Source organism: Lepeophtheirus salmonis, chromosome Z, assembly GCF_016086655.4.
Source record: "Lepeophtheirus salmonis chromosome Z, UVic_Lsal_1.4, whole genome shotgun sequence".
Taxonomy (NCBI): domain Eukaryota; kingdom Metazoa; phylum Arthropoda; class Copepoda; order Siphonostomatoida; family Caligidae; genus Lepeophtheirus; species Lepeophtheirus salmonis.
In genome coordinates, this window is record NC_092584.1 from 12240316 (window position 1) to 12258860 (window position 18545).

An 18545-nucleotide genomic window follows, 5' to 3' on the forward strand; every position below is an offset into this window, starting at 1 on the left:
ATTGCCTCTAAGGGCGGCTACAATAAGGACTTAGGGTGCTCTCACACACATTTATTTATAATATTATTTTTTTTGAAATAATATTATTAATTAATAAATTATATATGTAGTTGAAGTTTAGATTCAAAGTGTTCAGATTTTAATGCACCACTCGGTCTACCACCATAAATACCCAGGGCTGAACTTTGTTTAAACCACCATAAATACCCAGGGCTGAACTTTGTTTAATTACATAAGATGAATAAGTTTAAAATTATTTAAGAAATCGGTAACTCAACACATTTATTGATCAAGAGTAAACAATAATTTATGATGTACAATATATGTATAATTATCGTAATTGCTTTTCAATAGTCCTCATCATCAAGAAAGGGAATTAAATGTTTGAGAACACCTTTCGGATTATCGTACATGATGACATGTCCTCCAGGAACTGGTGGAACCGCAACAACCGCATGTGGAATAAGTTGAGTAAAAAAATCCTTTCGATTTCCAACGATGAAATCCCCTCTTTGAAAAAATGGAACGCTTGCCTTCTCGGAGAAAATGATTTGAGTCGGTTTTTTCCAACTGTAATTTTTTATAAAATATTTAATTTAGTTAAGGTTTAATTAGATTAAAATAATTGTTATTTATTATAATTAGTACTAATTAGGAATGCACTCCCATTAATAAGCAAATAATCGGTTATGAAGGGGGGTTTTTAGTTACGCTATGACCAATTTAAGACCTTTGCATTGACACTAGAACGACGTTGGTATCATTTTTTACACCATCTCGACTTTGCCTGTGGTATAGGTTTCTGTTTTTTACAAAATAATTGTTTTTAGACAAAATGAATTCTTTTATGATGGATATAGAATATAAAGATTGCATTTCGCAAAGAGTATTTCATTATAAAAGTTCTATTTATGTAGCAATATCGATTTGAGTAGATATTTTTTTATTTCATGAAGTAGAAATTAATCAAGATTAAGTTTTAGAATTTCCAATGTACAAAAAAGGATATAAATAAATAAACATATATTATTTTCTAAGCTGAATTATACCTTATAGAAAGAAAAAAAACTAAATAAAACCGTAACTATTATCCATATTTCAAGTAAACTACTTTAGCATAAAAATAGCGGAAAAATTAAGGTGTGTTTCTTTTTAAAATAAACCAGAGGTGTCCGGAGGGGTGTGCTGAAAGGGATGTAGCCCGTCCAAATTAAGAAATTTATGTTTTATAATTAAAAAGTTTTATGCATAAAAGTTTAATATTCAAAATTTTGTTGCAAAAAAAAATTTAATTTTGGTGCTCATAGTTGTGGATTTTTTTGAATTTTTTTGAAAAAATTTAATATTTGAAATTGTCTTTTGGAATTTTTTTTCCAAAAAATTAAATTTTTGTATAAATACCAATATATTTTTGGAATTTTTTCTAAAAAAATTAATTTTTGTATAAATGGCTAGAAATTTTTGAAATGTTTTTCAAAAAAAGTTAATTTTTATGTGAATAGCTATGGATTTTTTAGACTTTTTTTTTCAAACCCAAAAGAACCACTGGACGGCCCTGAAAACCCTAAGTAAAAGTTATGAGATTTTTTCGCTAGAACTCTTTAGTGAGCTATATTTCACGATTAATACATTGCATAAAAGAAGCTCAAGGTATGATTAAACGATAAGCCATTTGTGTGTTAAAGCGTTCCCAAATGGAAGTAAATAAAGAGAAAAATCGATACATTCTTCAGTATCAATATGACGTTGGTGCAAAGGCCGAGCAGGCAGCTTTAAAAAAAAATCTATTTATGAATCCAATACAGTATCGAATGCAATAGCAAAGCGGTGGTTCAAACGATTCCGTTCTTGTAATATGAACGTCGAAGATTGGTATGTTTTTCGTTGTCAAAATAAAGTGAAAAAAACTCTCAGTACGTTTTACTTCACCTTTTAAACTACAATGGTTTATGAAGTAGTTGTGATTTACTTAATGAGATCTTATCTCTTTCGGGCTCTTCCCTCAATCAATGCATCTACTCAGAGTCCCTCCCATACCAGAATAATTTATTAAAGACAAATTCAAAAGTTCCTCCACATAATGAGACCTTTCATTTATTTCCGTGATCCTCCAAAGTGCTAATTGAAAAAGCCCTAAGCCAATTATATGTTCTTCGCAGTTCAAGGTTATTATCTTATTATTAAAAGGTTGCAATGATTGAATTGCAACTTTCTCCTGTCTATGTACATATCTAATTTTGAGATAGAAAGAGAAAATATAACGTTCTGCAAACTTATACAATGTAACCAAAAACGTAAACATATTCAAAAATCTGATTTGATACGAAAAAAGTTGTGAAAGATCCGTGATGTGCGTGTCAAGTACTAGAATTGAATATGATATTAAAAAGATTTTTGAAAAAGTAAAATTTCGTTTCATTATATAATCTGTTATCATTCAATTATATGTATAAAAAGAAGAGACTTTTAAAGGGCATTTCAAGAGGTAAGGGTAATACAGTACGTTCAATGGCATGTCACACTCCTTTTCTACTTCTTAGAGAGAAACTGCTAGGACCGTACAGTTATTGAGATCTGTAACATGTCAAAAGCAAGTATGACAGCTGAATACTTTGAGTGTTTTAATTCTATTGAGTATTTAAGTTATTGATGAATGATTAATTGCTTATCCGTGCATCCCTAACGAGTGATGACCCAAAACTTGCAGAAACATAACAAAATTACGAAAAAATCGAAATAAAGAAAAAACCCTCAAAAACAATTTGTAAAATTTTATAACAGAATGCACGCTCTTGACAATGAAATATGTGTCCATGTTGGCCCAAGTTGTCGTGATGGCAGCTCGGGTCAAATCAAAGTTAGGATGCGCCTAATACTTTTCTGTAAGACACCCCCAACTGTAAGGTCTGGAGTTGAAGTCATGGCTCCAAGAGGAGGACCACTTGGAGCCGGGCCAGAAGTAAGCCATAGTGTTGCTCCAATAGTTTGAGTTGTGATGGACTTCTTGATTCTGTATGCAGTCAGGATGAAGAGTCCAAGGGTCTCTGCAGCCATCCCGGAACTGACACTGGCGTGGAAGAGATTTCCTTTTTCTTTTTGTAGCTCCGAAATTTTTACATTTGGAGACATGATTTTAAAAAAAGAAGTAGTTTATTTTTGTTTGAATTTTTCTTTGGTTTTCTAATGACAGCTCTTAAGTAAACATAATAAGGATAAAATCGTAATGAAATGCTACTGGCCGTTATGGGTTCCACTTTGTAAAATTAATTAATTATAGTTCACTAAAGTAACCTACTTGCTATTAACTTACCCATATTTCAAAACCCTTCTTGCAAGGGCGAAATGTTCAGCGTTAACATGATTCCCATAAACTGGAACAAGTTGTGGATATGATACAATACCAGCTCGTTCATTTTTATTTTTGAATGGAGCAATGAATCCCTTGTAGTCTTCTTTTGTATACTTGGGGTTCATGGCAAAGAAAAGGATTTCAGGGGGTAGAATACTTCCAAAGATGAAGGAATACAGTCGAAAGAGTAAAAAGTAAGAGTCCATTATTAGATATCGAGAAAAATCATAGATGTCATGATGGAAACGACGCGCCAAATCCAACTCTCCGTCTGGTAAATTATTAGTATTCATAATGGTGAATTTTGAGAATCGTTTTGGATTTCTGCTCACCAGGATTGCACCTACAAATATAATTAAAAAACTAGTAATATTTATTAATTAATTGGGGTATTTTTTTTGGTTCATAACTTTTCATTTTTTAAACGATTTTTTCTTGTTATTGAGTTTTTACCGAGTCGTCCATTAAAATTTAAACACTTTGAATGTAAACTTCAACAAGATCTTATATATTAATTATCTTTATAATTTCAACAAAATTAATACTATTTATTGATTTGTGTCTGAACTCTCTTAATAATCAATGTAGTCACCCTTAGAGGCAATGATGGCTTCCATGCAGCGCTAGATATCCTGCACCTGCTGTGGATATAGTCCTTTGCCATGGCTTCCCAGTGCTGGCTGACCTTTGCATTGAGGGACTCTGTATTTGAATGGTGGACACTGCAGGCCATGTACCCAAAAGGTGTAGTCGAGGGGGTTGGCATCAGGGTTGTAAGTGGGCCAAACATTGTTAGAAAATATTTCAAAAGAGTATTGCAACGGAGGAGATGGGGGGATTCATAGCAAGTGTCAAATGTGGCTTCTCCACCCTCACAAGCTTCTTACTACAGACTTTTTAGATTGTTCTCTGAACAGACTGGTATGAAATCAGACATATTCCAGACTTATTCCTCTCCAACGTTTCTGTCTTTCTAACGGCATAACCCGTGGTCCAGGAGACGCCCAACTACTTGGAAATTCGTCGATCACGTTCAAGTGTCATTTTTGACTTGTACATAAGCTAGAGGGTTCAGGTTTCTTTTGGTTGTAACTAATTGTTTATCCTTTAATAAATCGAAATATGAATTTATTTCAATCAATTTCAATAATTGACTAATTAAGTGTTCAGATTTCAATGGAACCCCCGGGATGAATATAATCAATGTACACACAACAAATAACGAGGGATTGTGATAAAATTAATCCTTAAAAAAACGTTATAGCTTAGAGTTAACCTTCTTACGACGTAGCCCAATGGACACCGCGCTCAGGAGGAAAAGTTATTCCCTATACTATTTCAGCAAATAAGATTGTGTACAAAAGCCATAGCTAGAGGGTTCAAATTTAGACATATTTTTTATCTATTCCGATAGTAATGGCTAATTTTAAACTGCAATTAAAACTATTTTTATGTGATATTCTAAACTGAGACCATGGCAATTAAAGATTATATCTGTTCATACTCAATTTGTGTAGGTTTTCCCCTAAGTCGTTCCTAGAAAAGGAAATATAATATAAGTATATGGACTTCAAAGAAGATTCCTAGGTCAGATAGAGTCAATGTAATTCTTTAATCTTTACAAATACTTAATCAATGCAACTCCATCTAAACAATTAAAGGAATATTTAATAAAAAAACTATATTGATATTTCGGAATCCAACCTTTTATTAGAAAATATAAATGAGTAAAAACCAACTGAAATGTGTGACTGTCAATATAAAAACAGTCTAGATTTGTTTTTCTCAAAATTCAGTGTGGACTACATTTTGTATTCTTTGGCAAACTATGTACAATTTTTTATCTGTAAATTATTTTTATCAACCCTATGGATGAGCCTAAATTGGGCAAAAAATGATTGTTGGAATAAACAAAAACGAGAGATGGATATAATTACTTTGAAAGTGGGCATATTGAGGGTGCCTATATAAAGATTTTAACCTATAGCTAAAATGACTTGGTATTTTAACTCATACAAAAAAATTAAGACTGCAATTAACACAAATATTCATATGATTTATTTAGCTGTGTGTATAAATGAAGTGGGTGCAACAATACATGTTGCACCCACTTACACTTACCTAAAAGAGCTCCCCAATTGTGACCCACGAGAAATATCTCACTTGAAGAGAGAATAATATGTCTCATTAAAACCTCAAGTTGCCCTATCTGAGAATCCAACGAATATGCACGATAGTCCACAAATTTATCCGACTTTCCAAATCCTATTAAATCCGGGGCAATGACTCTGTATCCCGCAGAAACCAACCCCGGAATTATTTTTCGAAAGGAATGGGACCAAAATGGCACTCCATGAAGACATAAAACGACTTTTCCTGATCTATCACCCATATCCAAAAAGTGCATACGTTGTTTGGTGAATCTAAATTCTATAACGTATTCAGGGAAGTTATAGCCTTCAATATCTTTGAAATTTTGAGGTAAGTAGGGTACAGTTTCATATGAAATTTGGGTGATGTCTTGACGCTTTATAGCCCTATTTAAAATAAGTCAATTATTATTTAGTACATTCATATAGGAGAAAATTCTGGGCAAATTGACAGAAATGTATACAAATAATAATTTATATTCATTTTATAGAATGTTATGTCGGAACTTATTTATTCGGTCAAGTCCAGTCTTAGAAAGAGTCTTAAGACTTTCGGTCCTTCGAATTCTTAGAACTAAAAATGATAAAAAAACTGAGGGAATTTCATCCGGAGGAAAATCAATTCTAAATATATATTTGATTGAAAAAAAAAATAACTATGAGATATAAATTCTACCTTTTGAAGCATAATAAAATACTATATTTTGATTGAAATCAATTTGCTATTTAGCTTCTATATATTTGTAGGTCCCTAAATTGAACGGGTTGTCTGTATCATGGAATTCCAGAAGTATGGAATAATCACACATGCAGTGTATATTGTCTGTTTTTATTTCCCCTCTTGAAGGAATAACAAAATAATGAGATTTAATCTTGTTTTCAAAAAATCACTCATTTTATATTCCCCTCATGTGGGGAAAAAAAAGTCTGGCTGATTATTCCAGGTCTCTATAATTCCATGCACTATATTTATCAAAAAAAAATTGTTTATTTGAAAATTTTCTATTTAGTCATTTCTTAGTTTATCTCAAGTTGTGTCAATATTTGATCGAGCATGTGTAGCGTATGCCCATATTAAAAAAGAAAAGAAAAGGGAGGTACAATATAAAAAAAAAAGTAACTTATAATACGTTTAACAATGAGCTTGCATACGTAAAGTACAGTTCATGAGCGTTCTAAAGACCAAAGTAATCCCTGGCTTATAACTTCATATTAAACAAAAGTATCAGCCTGATATTATTATTCATCATAATTGAGGAGAGTACATCGAAGTATTGAGTAGCTACTTTTGTGTGTGCTCATGAAAAACAGACAGTAACACTGATAATTTCTTGGGGAGTTATTTTTCATCAAGGGTTCGTCATTAAGAGCCCTTCAAAAAATTTCTAAATAAATACAAAAGGTTAAAGATTTTCCCAAATTTATTTTTTAAGTCCAAATTGTAAACATATACAATTATGCATGAAAATCATTTATTTAGCGTGACCAACATGATCACGTTTACAGAATCTTCCAATCGCTGAACCCAATTTTCCACCAAAGTTTCCAATGTAACCAATATTGCATCAACTTTGCGTCCGATATTTTCTCTGAGCTCTTCTGACGCCACCGTCTTATTTGTTTAGACCAATGACTTCACATGACCCCAAATAAAATAATCTAAAGGGATTAAATTGCACGATCAAAGCTGTCAATTAACTAGTCCATTTCTCCAAATAACTCTCGTTACCAAACTTGCTTACCAATAAACCGATTGTAACGTTTGCTGTGGACAAGTGCCACCGTTTTGTTGAAACAACATTTTTGGCACTTCTATGCCTTGTAATTGGGACAAAAAAATAGTGTTAAAAATCTGTTTTTCTCAATAGCAATTTCTATTACTCCCTAACCAATAACACATATTTTGCTGCTTATTAACAAAGCCATTGAGCCAAAAATGATTTTGCAATGACAATCCGTTGTTATTTTTTACGGTTATTTTGATAATAGATTTAGATAATTTCCAATAGCTGATCAAGTTGATATCGCTTCAAGATGAAATATATACAGCTAAAGTTTCAAGGGCTGAGAAGAAATATGGCTTCATTTTTCCCCTAACGGGAAAAAAATTGAAGTGCCCCTAATGAAAAGTCTTTTATTGTTAAAGCACTCTTTGTTTGTTCGTCAACAACAAATAACTCTGTGTGTAATGCCGGGTACAACTGTTAGTACTGGTATAATTATCGTTCATGGAATCTTGTCACGATTATCGAGGGATCATGACATAGTATCTCTGAATAGAGCAAACTGACATGGTTGGAAAGAGTAAAGAAGATTCTAAATTGTCTCAAGGCCAACAAAAATACTCGGGCAAAGAAATGTTCTTTTCTGATAAATAAATTTTACTGTTGATGCCACTTTGAATAAGTAGAAAAAATGTCAAAATTCACCGATAAATATATAGATTGTCATTGAAAGCATGATGTAGCAAAAACGGCTTTAAGTATATCGAAGACAAAAATAGGTATAATAATGTATAGTTAATTATTCTGTTACAAGGAGCACACTAATGGAAGAAAACAGGTTCTCTGATGCATAATGTATCCATTGATCCGCATTCTTTAACATTCGTTAGAAAGAAAAAATGAACCCGTTTTACAAGATTTTGTTGATGAATAGATATCGTTTTTACGTTTTAAATTCTACTCATCTTCATTTTTAATTGAGATAAATGCATCAAATATAATCCGGAGTAAACAAATGAAACAAGTTCTTTGGAAGTCATAATTATGAAAAAGAGATGAGTCATTAGTCATAATTAATATTCTTTAATTTTTTTTTTGAAATGGCAAACTTACATATATTTACAAATGAGTATGTCACACGAGTATTTTGATTGTAATTCGCAAACTTTCATTCTCAATATTTTTGGCGGGAAAAGTTTGGGAACAAAGGATGAATATAACTCATAGAGATAAATATTTCAACAGAATGCGCAGAAAATTTATCCTCCTCTTAGAATGTTAAGTTTTGGAAGAATCATTTGCTGTTTATTGACTTGTACTTCTTGTACTGTGAGATATTATGGACAAGTTACGTGCCCTTCCTCTTCTTTATTGGGTTCTGGAGGATCTATTGTTGTTTATGGATTACTTATCGAACTTAAAGTCCACATTGTAGCATATAGAAATTAAATGATTGCAGTGTAGGACCTTGAGGAAATGATTTATCTTCGAGCGTTACTCGACTTTTTTCTTGCTTATACGCTTCGTTACTTTACGGGGATAACGATCCACGATCTGCATCAGCAACGAGAGTATGTTTCAATGGTTTTTTCACCAACTACCTCATCCGTGGGTCAGATTGTTTACAGTTCTTGAACAGGTGCAAATTCAAAAAAATGAACGTTTAGAATGCTGATATAAAATGAAAAAAATCTACTGTTCACAACAAAAATGCATTTTTATGATAAAATAAATAATAACCTTTTTAATATTTGCTGTCCATATGTTATATAATTGTGAATGGATAAACTCTAGCCATAGTCTGATTAGTTTGTGCTTGAGAATGACGATGAATTATTCATGTTAGCCTTGCTTAACCTAAGTAAAATTGAGGCTCGACGTCGGAGTAACTCCTAACTATTTCCTTGGTAGTTACTGGATAGGGAGTAGGGTTTGTGTTTATTTCCTACCTCACAACAGCAGTTGTTTATTGAATCAAACATCACCACAGCTAAGTTTCTCTCCTCCTGAACATTCTACAAATTATCAGGATTAAGTTGATATGACAAACAGGAAATTAGTATGAGAAATGATGTTTTTCACCATAACAGGTTGCGTGATTGAAGCATGTGCTACTTCAAATACTGATTTTCCTTCTTTATTATTATATATTAATTTTTCACCAGTATTGTCCTCTTTTGTTCTTCTCCTAGCTATATAATTTATCAGATTGAGATGTAACAGTTAAATTCGAACCGCTAAGTTACCTGTCACGGTTTCATACAACACTGAAAATTCGCTATACGGGGAGCATGTACCCTTTTTTTTGCCATTAGTTGGTCAAATTAAGGGCTATTTTTTTCGTTTTTAAGATGGAATAGTGATGAAGTGAAGGATAATTTTTTTTTTTTTGTTGTTGAAATATACAAGGGGTGTCTGAAAATTTCCCGACCTCACCATGAAGATGGCAGAACTTGAGAATAAAAGCTAGTCACATCCATCTAGAATCTATTGACAGCTAATCACTAAAGTTTTAGGCATTTTGTATAACTAATGTTTAATGGCATCACGAAAAGATTTTATTCATTTTCACAAAAACACTCACATCAACTTAATCAAACGACTATTACATAACAAGTTTGAATTCAAAACGGCTGAAACTTTGGATAGTAACTGATCAGAGATACAAGATGGATATGACTAGATTTTATTTAAGAGTGATCCCGTCTTCACAATGATGTCGGAAATTTTTCAAAACACCCTCATATGTATGTATATATATGTAGTGTTCCTTGAATTGTAAATTAAAAAAATAAAACAAAAAGATGTCCTTGCATTGTGAATTTTAGAAAATAAAATAATAAAATGAATCCTTACAATTTAATAATTATGTTTAATAACAAAGTCAGAAATAGAACAAACATCCCTGCCAAGACATCCAGTATGCTAAGATCCAAGGAACGTATAAAGACAATAGTTGGATCATTAAGCAGTAAAACTTCATTTTGACTCTCCATCCCTGTAACAAAAAATTTAAAAAAAAGATTTATTTTGTTATAAGTAATATAGGTTTATGTTTGAATGAAAACATTATAAAGCTAGAATAGTCATAAAATTTTATTTAGGTTATGTCTCTCAATTTGTTCAATAATTATGATCAATTTTTAAATTTTGAGTGACTTTGACCATTAAACATCAACTCTCAAATGAAATGGCTTATAACTCTTAACGTATATCATCTACCTATATGGTTCTATCAACATCATTACAAATAGACAAACTAACGCATGTAATATTCATTATGCATGTTTTTAAAGAGGCGTCCGCAGGATTATATATTTTTTTCGGGAGGTTTAGTCTTTGGAATCTTTTTGAAAAAAAAATTCCAAAATTAAAATTTTTGGAAAACAATTTCAAACATTTAATTTCAGATATTAAAATTTTTGTGAAAAAAACCATAGCTATTCACAAAAAAAAGTAAATTTTTTGAAATAAAACTTCAAAAACCTTTAGCTGTACACAAAAAATTTCAAAAACTGTATAAAAAAATATATTTTTTTTAAATTAAATTAAATTTTATTAATATTAAATTTTCTAGTAAAAAGCAAAAATTCAACTATATACTTTCAAGGAGCTGTCAAAATGTATAAATAATGACCAAACAAATTGTCAGAAATTTATAAAAATTTAAATTTTTTAAATTGTACCTGACTCATAGTAATCATTTTTATAGCATGCATACCTCAGGGCTGCTACTAATATTTTTTTTTTTTTTTTTTTTTTTTTGAGGCTGTATGGGGTTTTTTGATAAATTTTTGACTGAATGATATTTCATAAATGGCAAATTTGACAAATAAAATTTTAGTAAAGTAACAAAGAACAACTCACTTTTATTAAGGAAAGACAAATTTGACCCAAAAAAAATTTATATTTTACATGTAAAAAATGGGAAGAAACAAGATTTGAGGTACGAGTGCCAATAATTTTTTTAGAAAAATTGCTGCCACTTGTACCTAAAATACCCAACTCCAGCTCCACTATTTTGAATTCCCCCCACTCTGACTACAACACTTATTATTATATTTTATAATTTGTTTTATATCCAATATAAGTACTATTGAGTCTATATCCTTTAAATATGATTTAATTTATAGCCATAGGTAGTTATTACTTATGTATATTAAATAATTGTGCTAGGTGTAAAGAAAATATTTTGAATATAAGATATTTAACTAGATGAATAAGAAATGAGATCTATTAAAACCTATCTATATTATAAGTCATAAGTGTAAGTCCTTATTAGACTAGCAATAAAATTGAGGATTGACATTGGAGTAATATCAGCTTATATCTCCTTGGTATATTCGGAGCAGATTTTGTGTTTATTTCCTTCAACTCACAGCTGCTTTTTAGCTGATCTAATACTAAGTTCATGGCCGATAAGCTGCTCTCTTTGAAAACATTCCCTTAATTGTCAGGATTATCACGTTCATTTTCCGTTTATTTTCACATGACGCCAAGCTATCTGTGCAAAAAAAAAATCTCAAATACAATTTCCTATCCAACGAGTTATCATATTAAATGAATAAAGCCAGATTCTGACAGATGGATAGATTCTCATTTATTTTATTTAAGAAAGTCATCTCTAGCATTATTTTCAGTCTTTATACGAGGCCGAAAGCGGGGGCAGACCTTCTCCACTTCGTCCCTTAGAAAATCTTAGAATTCCTTCTTCACCCAACCCATAAGTCCGTTTCTGGTGTTGCAGGGGGGTTAAGCTTGTTCAATATACTCATACAAAGAAATCAATCGGATTAAGACTTGGCGAGTTTGGAGGCCAAACTCTGGCTAGAAGAAATCGTCAAAATTACCTTGGAGACCTTTGATACTTTTTTATTTATGTGTGATGGAGAGCCGAGTCCTGCTGCTACAGATAAGGTCTCCCATTGGCAATCACATCAATCCAGAAATTCATCTTTGTCTCTAGCACGTCCAGGGTGACATCAGTGTTGAGCCTGATGCCTTGTCGGAACATATAAGAAAGCATTCCAATGTCCAGACACAGTCATTTCGACTTTTGTATCTCAGCCCGCATTGATATTGCCTCAAAATCACCTTTACAGGTCTCAAATTCCATCCTAACCTTGCGAACGAACGTCTCAATGAGTCCCAGAGTTCGAATAATTGTTATGTTTTCGCTCCCGGTGGAGATTCCAAGGAGGCACGACCATTTTCCAAATATTTGGGACAACCAATCGTCAACTGATCCCTTTTTTCCATCTAGTGCAAGTTTGAACAAGCTATCTAACAAAAAATTAGCTGCCTAAGTATCTGCGTTTGCCATAGTGAAGATAGCTTGCACACACTGTTTATTATGCATCACTGCTTATGTAGTTGAGGTATTTTTCAACATGTCCACATTCAAGGTTGCTATCTGATTCCTTTGTTTCATTCTATGAGCTACTTGTTATTGACAATTTATAATGAATAATAATAATAATAGGAGTAATAGCTCTCATCATCAACGAATACTAAATATTGCCTAAACAAGTTGTCCCCAAATGTAGCATATTGTACATAGGTTTTTGAAAGTGTGAAAATGAATAATGCGTTCACTTAGTCTTCTTGATAGACTCTCATACAATATGATGTATGTATTATTAAAGGATTTCATCACCGTCAAAGAAAAGTGAATAATGATTCATCGTTAGGCTCTCTTTTATGAGAATCATTTATATTAGTATGAGCTCGTAGAAGTATGTGTGTAGTTTAATCAAATAAGCAAATAAATTGGTAAAATAAAGAGTAAAGCAGCAATTCTGCATTACATTACACTTCCAGGTATTTTTTTTTTTTTTTTTTTTTACATTCTTGTCTTATCCCAATGGTAAAGGATATTACCTATTATTACACATAGGTATAATTTTAAATCCAAATTAGGTTAGACTTGAATGTTTAGGCGTCTCTGATATCTATCGTCATAAAAAGGTTCCTCATGAGATTGAAATCACAAAACTGTATTAGGAATAATAGAAAATCCTTGAGATGTTCTCCAAACGCCAAGCATCCATTATTGTTCCAAGACGAACGCCCTAGGAGGTGGATACTGTCGGGAGCTATGAAGGTCAAAATAGTTGAGCAAAGTTAGAAGCACCTAATCTATCGGAAGCATGGAGCCGCTGGCATTATACGCTTCTTCTTCGATGAGAAAATCTCTTTTTGTTTGTGGATGCCACGAGGAATGAGAGGTAGATTACGCGCAACACGGAAGATGTTCCAATTATTGGACGAATATTGATGGTTGCATATATGGCAAATCTGCATTTGCCATATATGCAACTCGATCCACATTTCAGCCTCGATCCACATCCTCCTCCATATATTGAGCTAGGTGTACAGGGTAGGAATTTGAAATCCGGAACAAGTGTATACCAAATATTTATTTTACAAATTTACAATTTTTGACTACGAAAACTGTCAATTAAATTCTTAAAAATAGAAGCTTTAATTTATTATTCCTTAATTTCTAGTGTTGATTTGTTTTATTTCAGGATATTTTTATTTTTACCTACTATAAGTTAGATATTTTTCATTTATTATGAATATTTAATTCCTTCTTTTTTTTTTTTCAATAACCTTTCAATAACTTTGTGTGTGGCATAGTATTTTGAGAAGTATAAGCCTTGAAGAGACAACACTAAGGAGTTGACTTTGAGGAATGACTACTCTGACAAAAGGTGAAGTGGCGTTATTCAAATCCTGGATAGTAATAGTTGAAGTAGTATCCCAATTGAGGTTAGGTGAATAGTATAGCCTTACACTGTAATCTCTCAAATCACTTCCATCAATTATGTTTCTTACTTTTGATATCCTTAATTGTCTATTTCGTGCCTAAAGTTTGATAGTCAAGATAGTAGAACATGCACAATGGAGAGGGGATTGCCCACCCACTTTTTAATTGGAGATATTGGCCCCTCAACTTTCAAAAACGGAACACAGAGTCAATTGTAAATTACATATTATCTGAGTGACAGTGTAATAAATCATAAAATGAATTCAAAGATCTTACGTCATGAGAGGCAATAATACGTGCTGCTCTAATATTATTATTTTTGTTACTCCAGTTCATCAATTTGCAGATAGCGTTGTAAACATCCTGGATGAAATAATTCAATTCTAAATAATGACTAGAATCATAATTCCCTTATGACGCAATTTTCCCTGAGGAAGACCACAATGTAAGCCTAGCTAACAATTACTTTGTGTACAAATAGCAAATTTTGGTTAGATTATTGAAGTTTTCCTATAGTTTGCACATAAATAAATAATATATATGTTGTAACATTTGGATCAAATTCCTAAGTATTTTTTTAACTGTAAAATACATTTGTTTGGCAAAATTATAATTGTATTATAATTTTGCCAAGATGTGTATTTCAATTACAAGCACATTTTATCATTGCATGTTAGTGTTTCATATATATTATATGTATAAATAATTTTCAGGTATGCGTGCTTTAAATCTCCTAACATAATGAGATAATAAGGGAAATGTTCGTTCTAATAAAAGTCTCTCCAAACAATTATGTAATATAATTGATACTTACTATAGAAGATTATTTTGTCTCGAAATTGATGTTGGAATACAAAGGGTGGGGATATTCAATCCGGAAAGTTAAATAACAATGTGTATTATAATTTATTTTCCGCAATTAATTCAGCAGTTCCCAAATAACCTGCTCTTATATATAGACGTCCATAGTGAAGTCAATCACTCAAACCAACCACTTCCAGCTTCAATCACAGCCTTCAATCTAGCCCTGCACCTGTCATAAATTAACAACCATTAATCATCCCCACAATGAAGTTGAGCGGAAGCTATGTTTTTCCGCTCTGTTTGTTAGTCCCCAGGATTAAGGCAAAAGTTACAGATGGTTTTTGATCAAACTCGCTACGAAGATCATTTATGGTCTCAGTAAGAGGGCTTAAATTTTGAGAGGGCAAGGTCAAGATAACACATAATATAAAATGAATAATCGACAAAAAAAATTCTCCTCATTTCTAATTCAAAGTTTATTTCCTGACGTTTGATATAGAACGACGTTACCTCGCTAACACAAAAATATCCTATATATTTTGTTGTCAGTTATTCTATACTTATGTTCTTATTTCCAAAAATACAGGAATACAATTTCTAGTTGATCCTTTGTGTCGATTATTTAATATATATTGGCCATTTTATTATTTCTATGATTTTTTTTTTTGGCTCTGTCCTCACAGAAATAATATATTAACTAATCATAACTACTCTTTTAATCAAATATTACAAAGCAATATTATATTACAGTATTGGATTAAATTCTATGTAGATTTTAATTGTATATTATTTATTTTAAAAATGGCTACAAATAATTTATACACAAAATCCCAAATACAATTGTCTTATATAAAAAAAAAATTAAACTCTATCTATAACTAAAAAACAATGAATCCACATAAAATTATATAGTGTTAAACCAGTTTATTGATACGATTTACTAAATCAAACAAACGTACGATTAAGTGCATTAACTGATAGGTAATAAATCTATAGAACATAATATTATTTTCATACGTTGCTCTAGAGATATATTGCTGGATGAGTTATGAGTTCAGACATTTTAAGCTGCAAATATTCAACGCTACAAAATAAAATGTTCCTTTTAAACTCATTGGCCTTTTAATTAATAATAGTAAAAGTTGAATAATATACAGGTTTGATCTTATCCAGTGGTACACTTAATTTAAATTTTAATAGATCGGAAATCTACTCTTTGATTGTATTCAAAATGGGGTTTGAAACTCAAGATTTCTTATGTAAAGTTTTGACTCAATTAAAAACAAAACAAACGAGAAACAGTAAAATGGATTAACAATGGATTGAAATTTTGAAGCTTCTCTCAACCGGCATGTCCCCCATAGCTATATACAAGGAGCTGGGGTACAGTGTGCAGTTTCAGTAAGACATGTCTTTAGAACAAAAATGCAGCCAGAACCATGTTCGTGGACGATCTGGCCAGCACAGGCAAAGTCTGCCTTCCCATTTTTGTGGAGAGGATGAAGCGGCTGAATGCAGATGATTACATTCAAACTTTGATAAGATAGTGCTACATTGGGCCAGGGAAAAGTTGGGGACAACTTTGTTTACACTCAAAACGGAGCTCCGAGTCATTGGGCCGCTAATACCTAGGCCTTTCTAAGAGACAACATGCCGCACTTTTGTACATCAACATGTGGCTGCCTTCCTCTCCATACACTACGCGTCTTGAGGAGAGGGTGTGTACTATTCCTCAGAGGAATGACCAGTCTGTAGAGGCTTCCATCATGAAGGAGTCAACCGAGCTTGAGTCTGACTACATAGTCAGGGGTGCAAGGGATTTAGGCCTCATATTGAGGCAACTATTAGAGCTGAGGGATCAGCTATAGAATAAAAGCTGTGCTAAGCACTTTTTTCAGATGATTTTGTTAAATAAATGTGCCAACAGAACCTTTCATTTAAATTTACTCTTGAAAAATTAAAAATAATAAAATACTTACCACATCACGGCGTTAGCTTACTAACAGAGGTATATGAACTGTTTTTTGTTACTAACTAATTTTAGGAATTTTTTGTTTGTTTTTGTTCGTATGAAAGGTTGCGTGATATAATAAAGGAAACAACACGTAAATTTCGAATTTCTTAGTTTTTTAACAAGTAAAGAAATGAATTTCACTTTATATTTGTACATCACGTTGTTAATTTTTTGTATCACGAAACCTTTCATCCGAACAGGAACCGAAAAAAAAGCCCAAAATCAGTTGGTAATTTCTCAATTCTTCACAACTATGGAATTAGTATTTAATCATTGTTGAAAATTGTTCACAACTTTCTAAAAAAAAAAACTTAACAAAAAGCTCATCGCCATTTTTGAGAAGATTTTTTTTTTTTTTTTTTTTTTTTTTTTTTGCTCAAGATGAATACATTTTACGGGAAAATATGGGTAAAAGTCAAAATAATTGACATTCGAAAATTATTTTTTGTGAATAGCTGTGGATTTTTTTTTTATCTTTTTTACAAGAAATTTAATATTTGAGAATTCATTTTTGATTTTTTTTTCAAAAAAAAATATTTCAATTTAAAAAATCAATTAATATCACGGATTGTTTATATTTCAAAAAATAATAATGAAAAATATATCTCAATACAAATAATGCACCACTGTAAGTGTATAAAATTTATATTTGAAAAAGGATCAATACCTTAAGTGGGAAGAAGGAGGAAAAAAAAGACGTTCATTACGTTGTATCCATAGCAATAGACCAAAAAAAATCAGGTCTTAGATCCGCCAAAACCTACATTTATTATTGTTATTTAAGCCAGTGAACATGAAAAATATCCTTAAACTTGGTTTTAAGGTTTTGCATTTAAAGGGTTTATTTAAATCACCTTTTTAGAGTAAACTTTCGATTCAGAGCCATATCTCTCAATTAAGTAAATATATGGCTGACCTTGAAAAGAAATAAGAATTAATAAAAAAACATTCCTGCATTCTCAAAATAGATTTTTATCTCCAAAATGGGTATAATCATACAAAATCAAAACAAATAAAGGATCTTATTTGGAACCTAATTTTTTTTTTAAATTTCATTATATTAGGGCTAAAACTAAAGAATGAACTTAAAAAGATTTGCCTAACAAAAAGGGAGATATTGATTCATTTTTTTTCGTTTCACTTCTCTTAGAGAATATTAAATAAATATCCACTGAAAGGTTGCGTGAAAAAGTATCAAAAGTAAATATAATTAAGTCAATTGTTTGACAAATTGTAAGAAGTAATGAATGTTTTAGGGAGAGAAAAATTTCATAGATCTACGGTTAATCAATAATTTATCTTGAACTATATTCAAGATAAATAAATGACTAATTTACCTATCTTTTGAATACTAGAATGTTTTTATTAATTGTTATTACCCTACATTTTTATTTGTATAGATATTTCATTTCAAAAATATCGAAATTATGCTTTATAGGCCAAATCTACTGGAATTGAACATTTAAAGTAGTATTTTCTTATTCTATGGCTTAATAGCAATAATAAATTTGGGCTGTAGCCGGCGGACAAAAAAGCTGTCGCAATAGTGTAATTCTATGGTTAATCTGAGGGGACTTTATATTTAGGGACTATTTTTAAACCATCACGTCTATTGATTTGTACTATTCAATAAAAATCTTCTATTTTTTGAGCAAGTATTTTTTATCATACAAGGTTGGTCTGAAAAGTTTATTTGTCCCCTTGTAACTCTACAAACTTCTCCCAGCGATGC

General features: G+C 31.5%; 1 protein-coding gene across 3 annotated transcripts in view; it reads right to left on the reverse strand.

Annotated features, from left to right (window-relative positions):
- Positions 1-265: 265 nt before the first annotated feature.
- The window catches only part of LOC121130102 (haloalkane dehalogenase-like), a 91092-nt gene continuing 72812 nt past the window's right edge, over positions 266-18545 (reverse strand). For all 3 annotated transcript variants that reach the window (XM_071893702.1, XM_071893704.1, XM_071893703.1), the window contains 4 exons: positions 10080-10221; positions 5471-5886; positions 3311-3692; positions 266-570 (listed from right to left, as the gene is read on the reverse strand). In XM_071893702.1, coding sequence (XP_071749803.1) covers positions 348-570; positions 3311-3692; positions 5471-5886; positions 10080-10219 — 1161 coding nt within the window. In that variant the 5' untranslated portion in view covers positions 10220-10221 and the 3' untranslated portion in view covers positions 266-347. The remainder of the gene's footprint in view (positions 571-3310; positions 3693-5470; positions 5887-10079; positions 10222-18545) is intronic.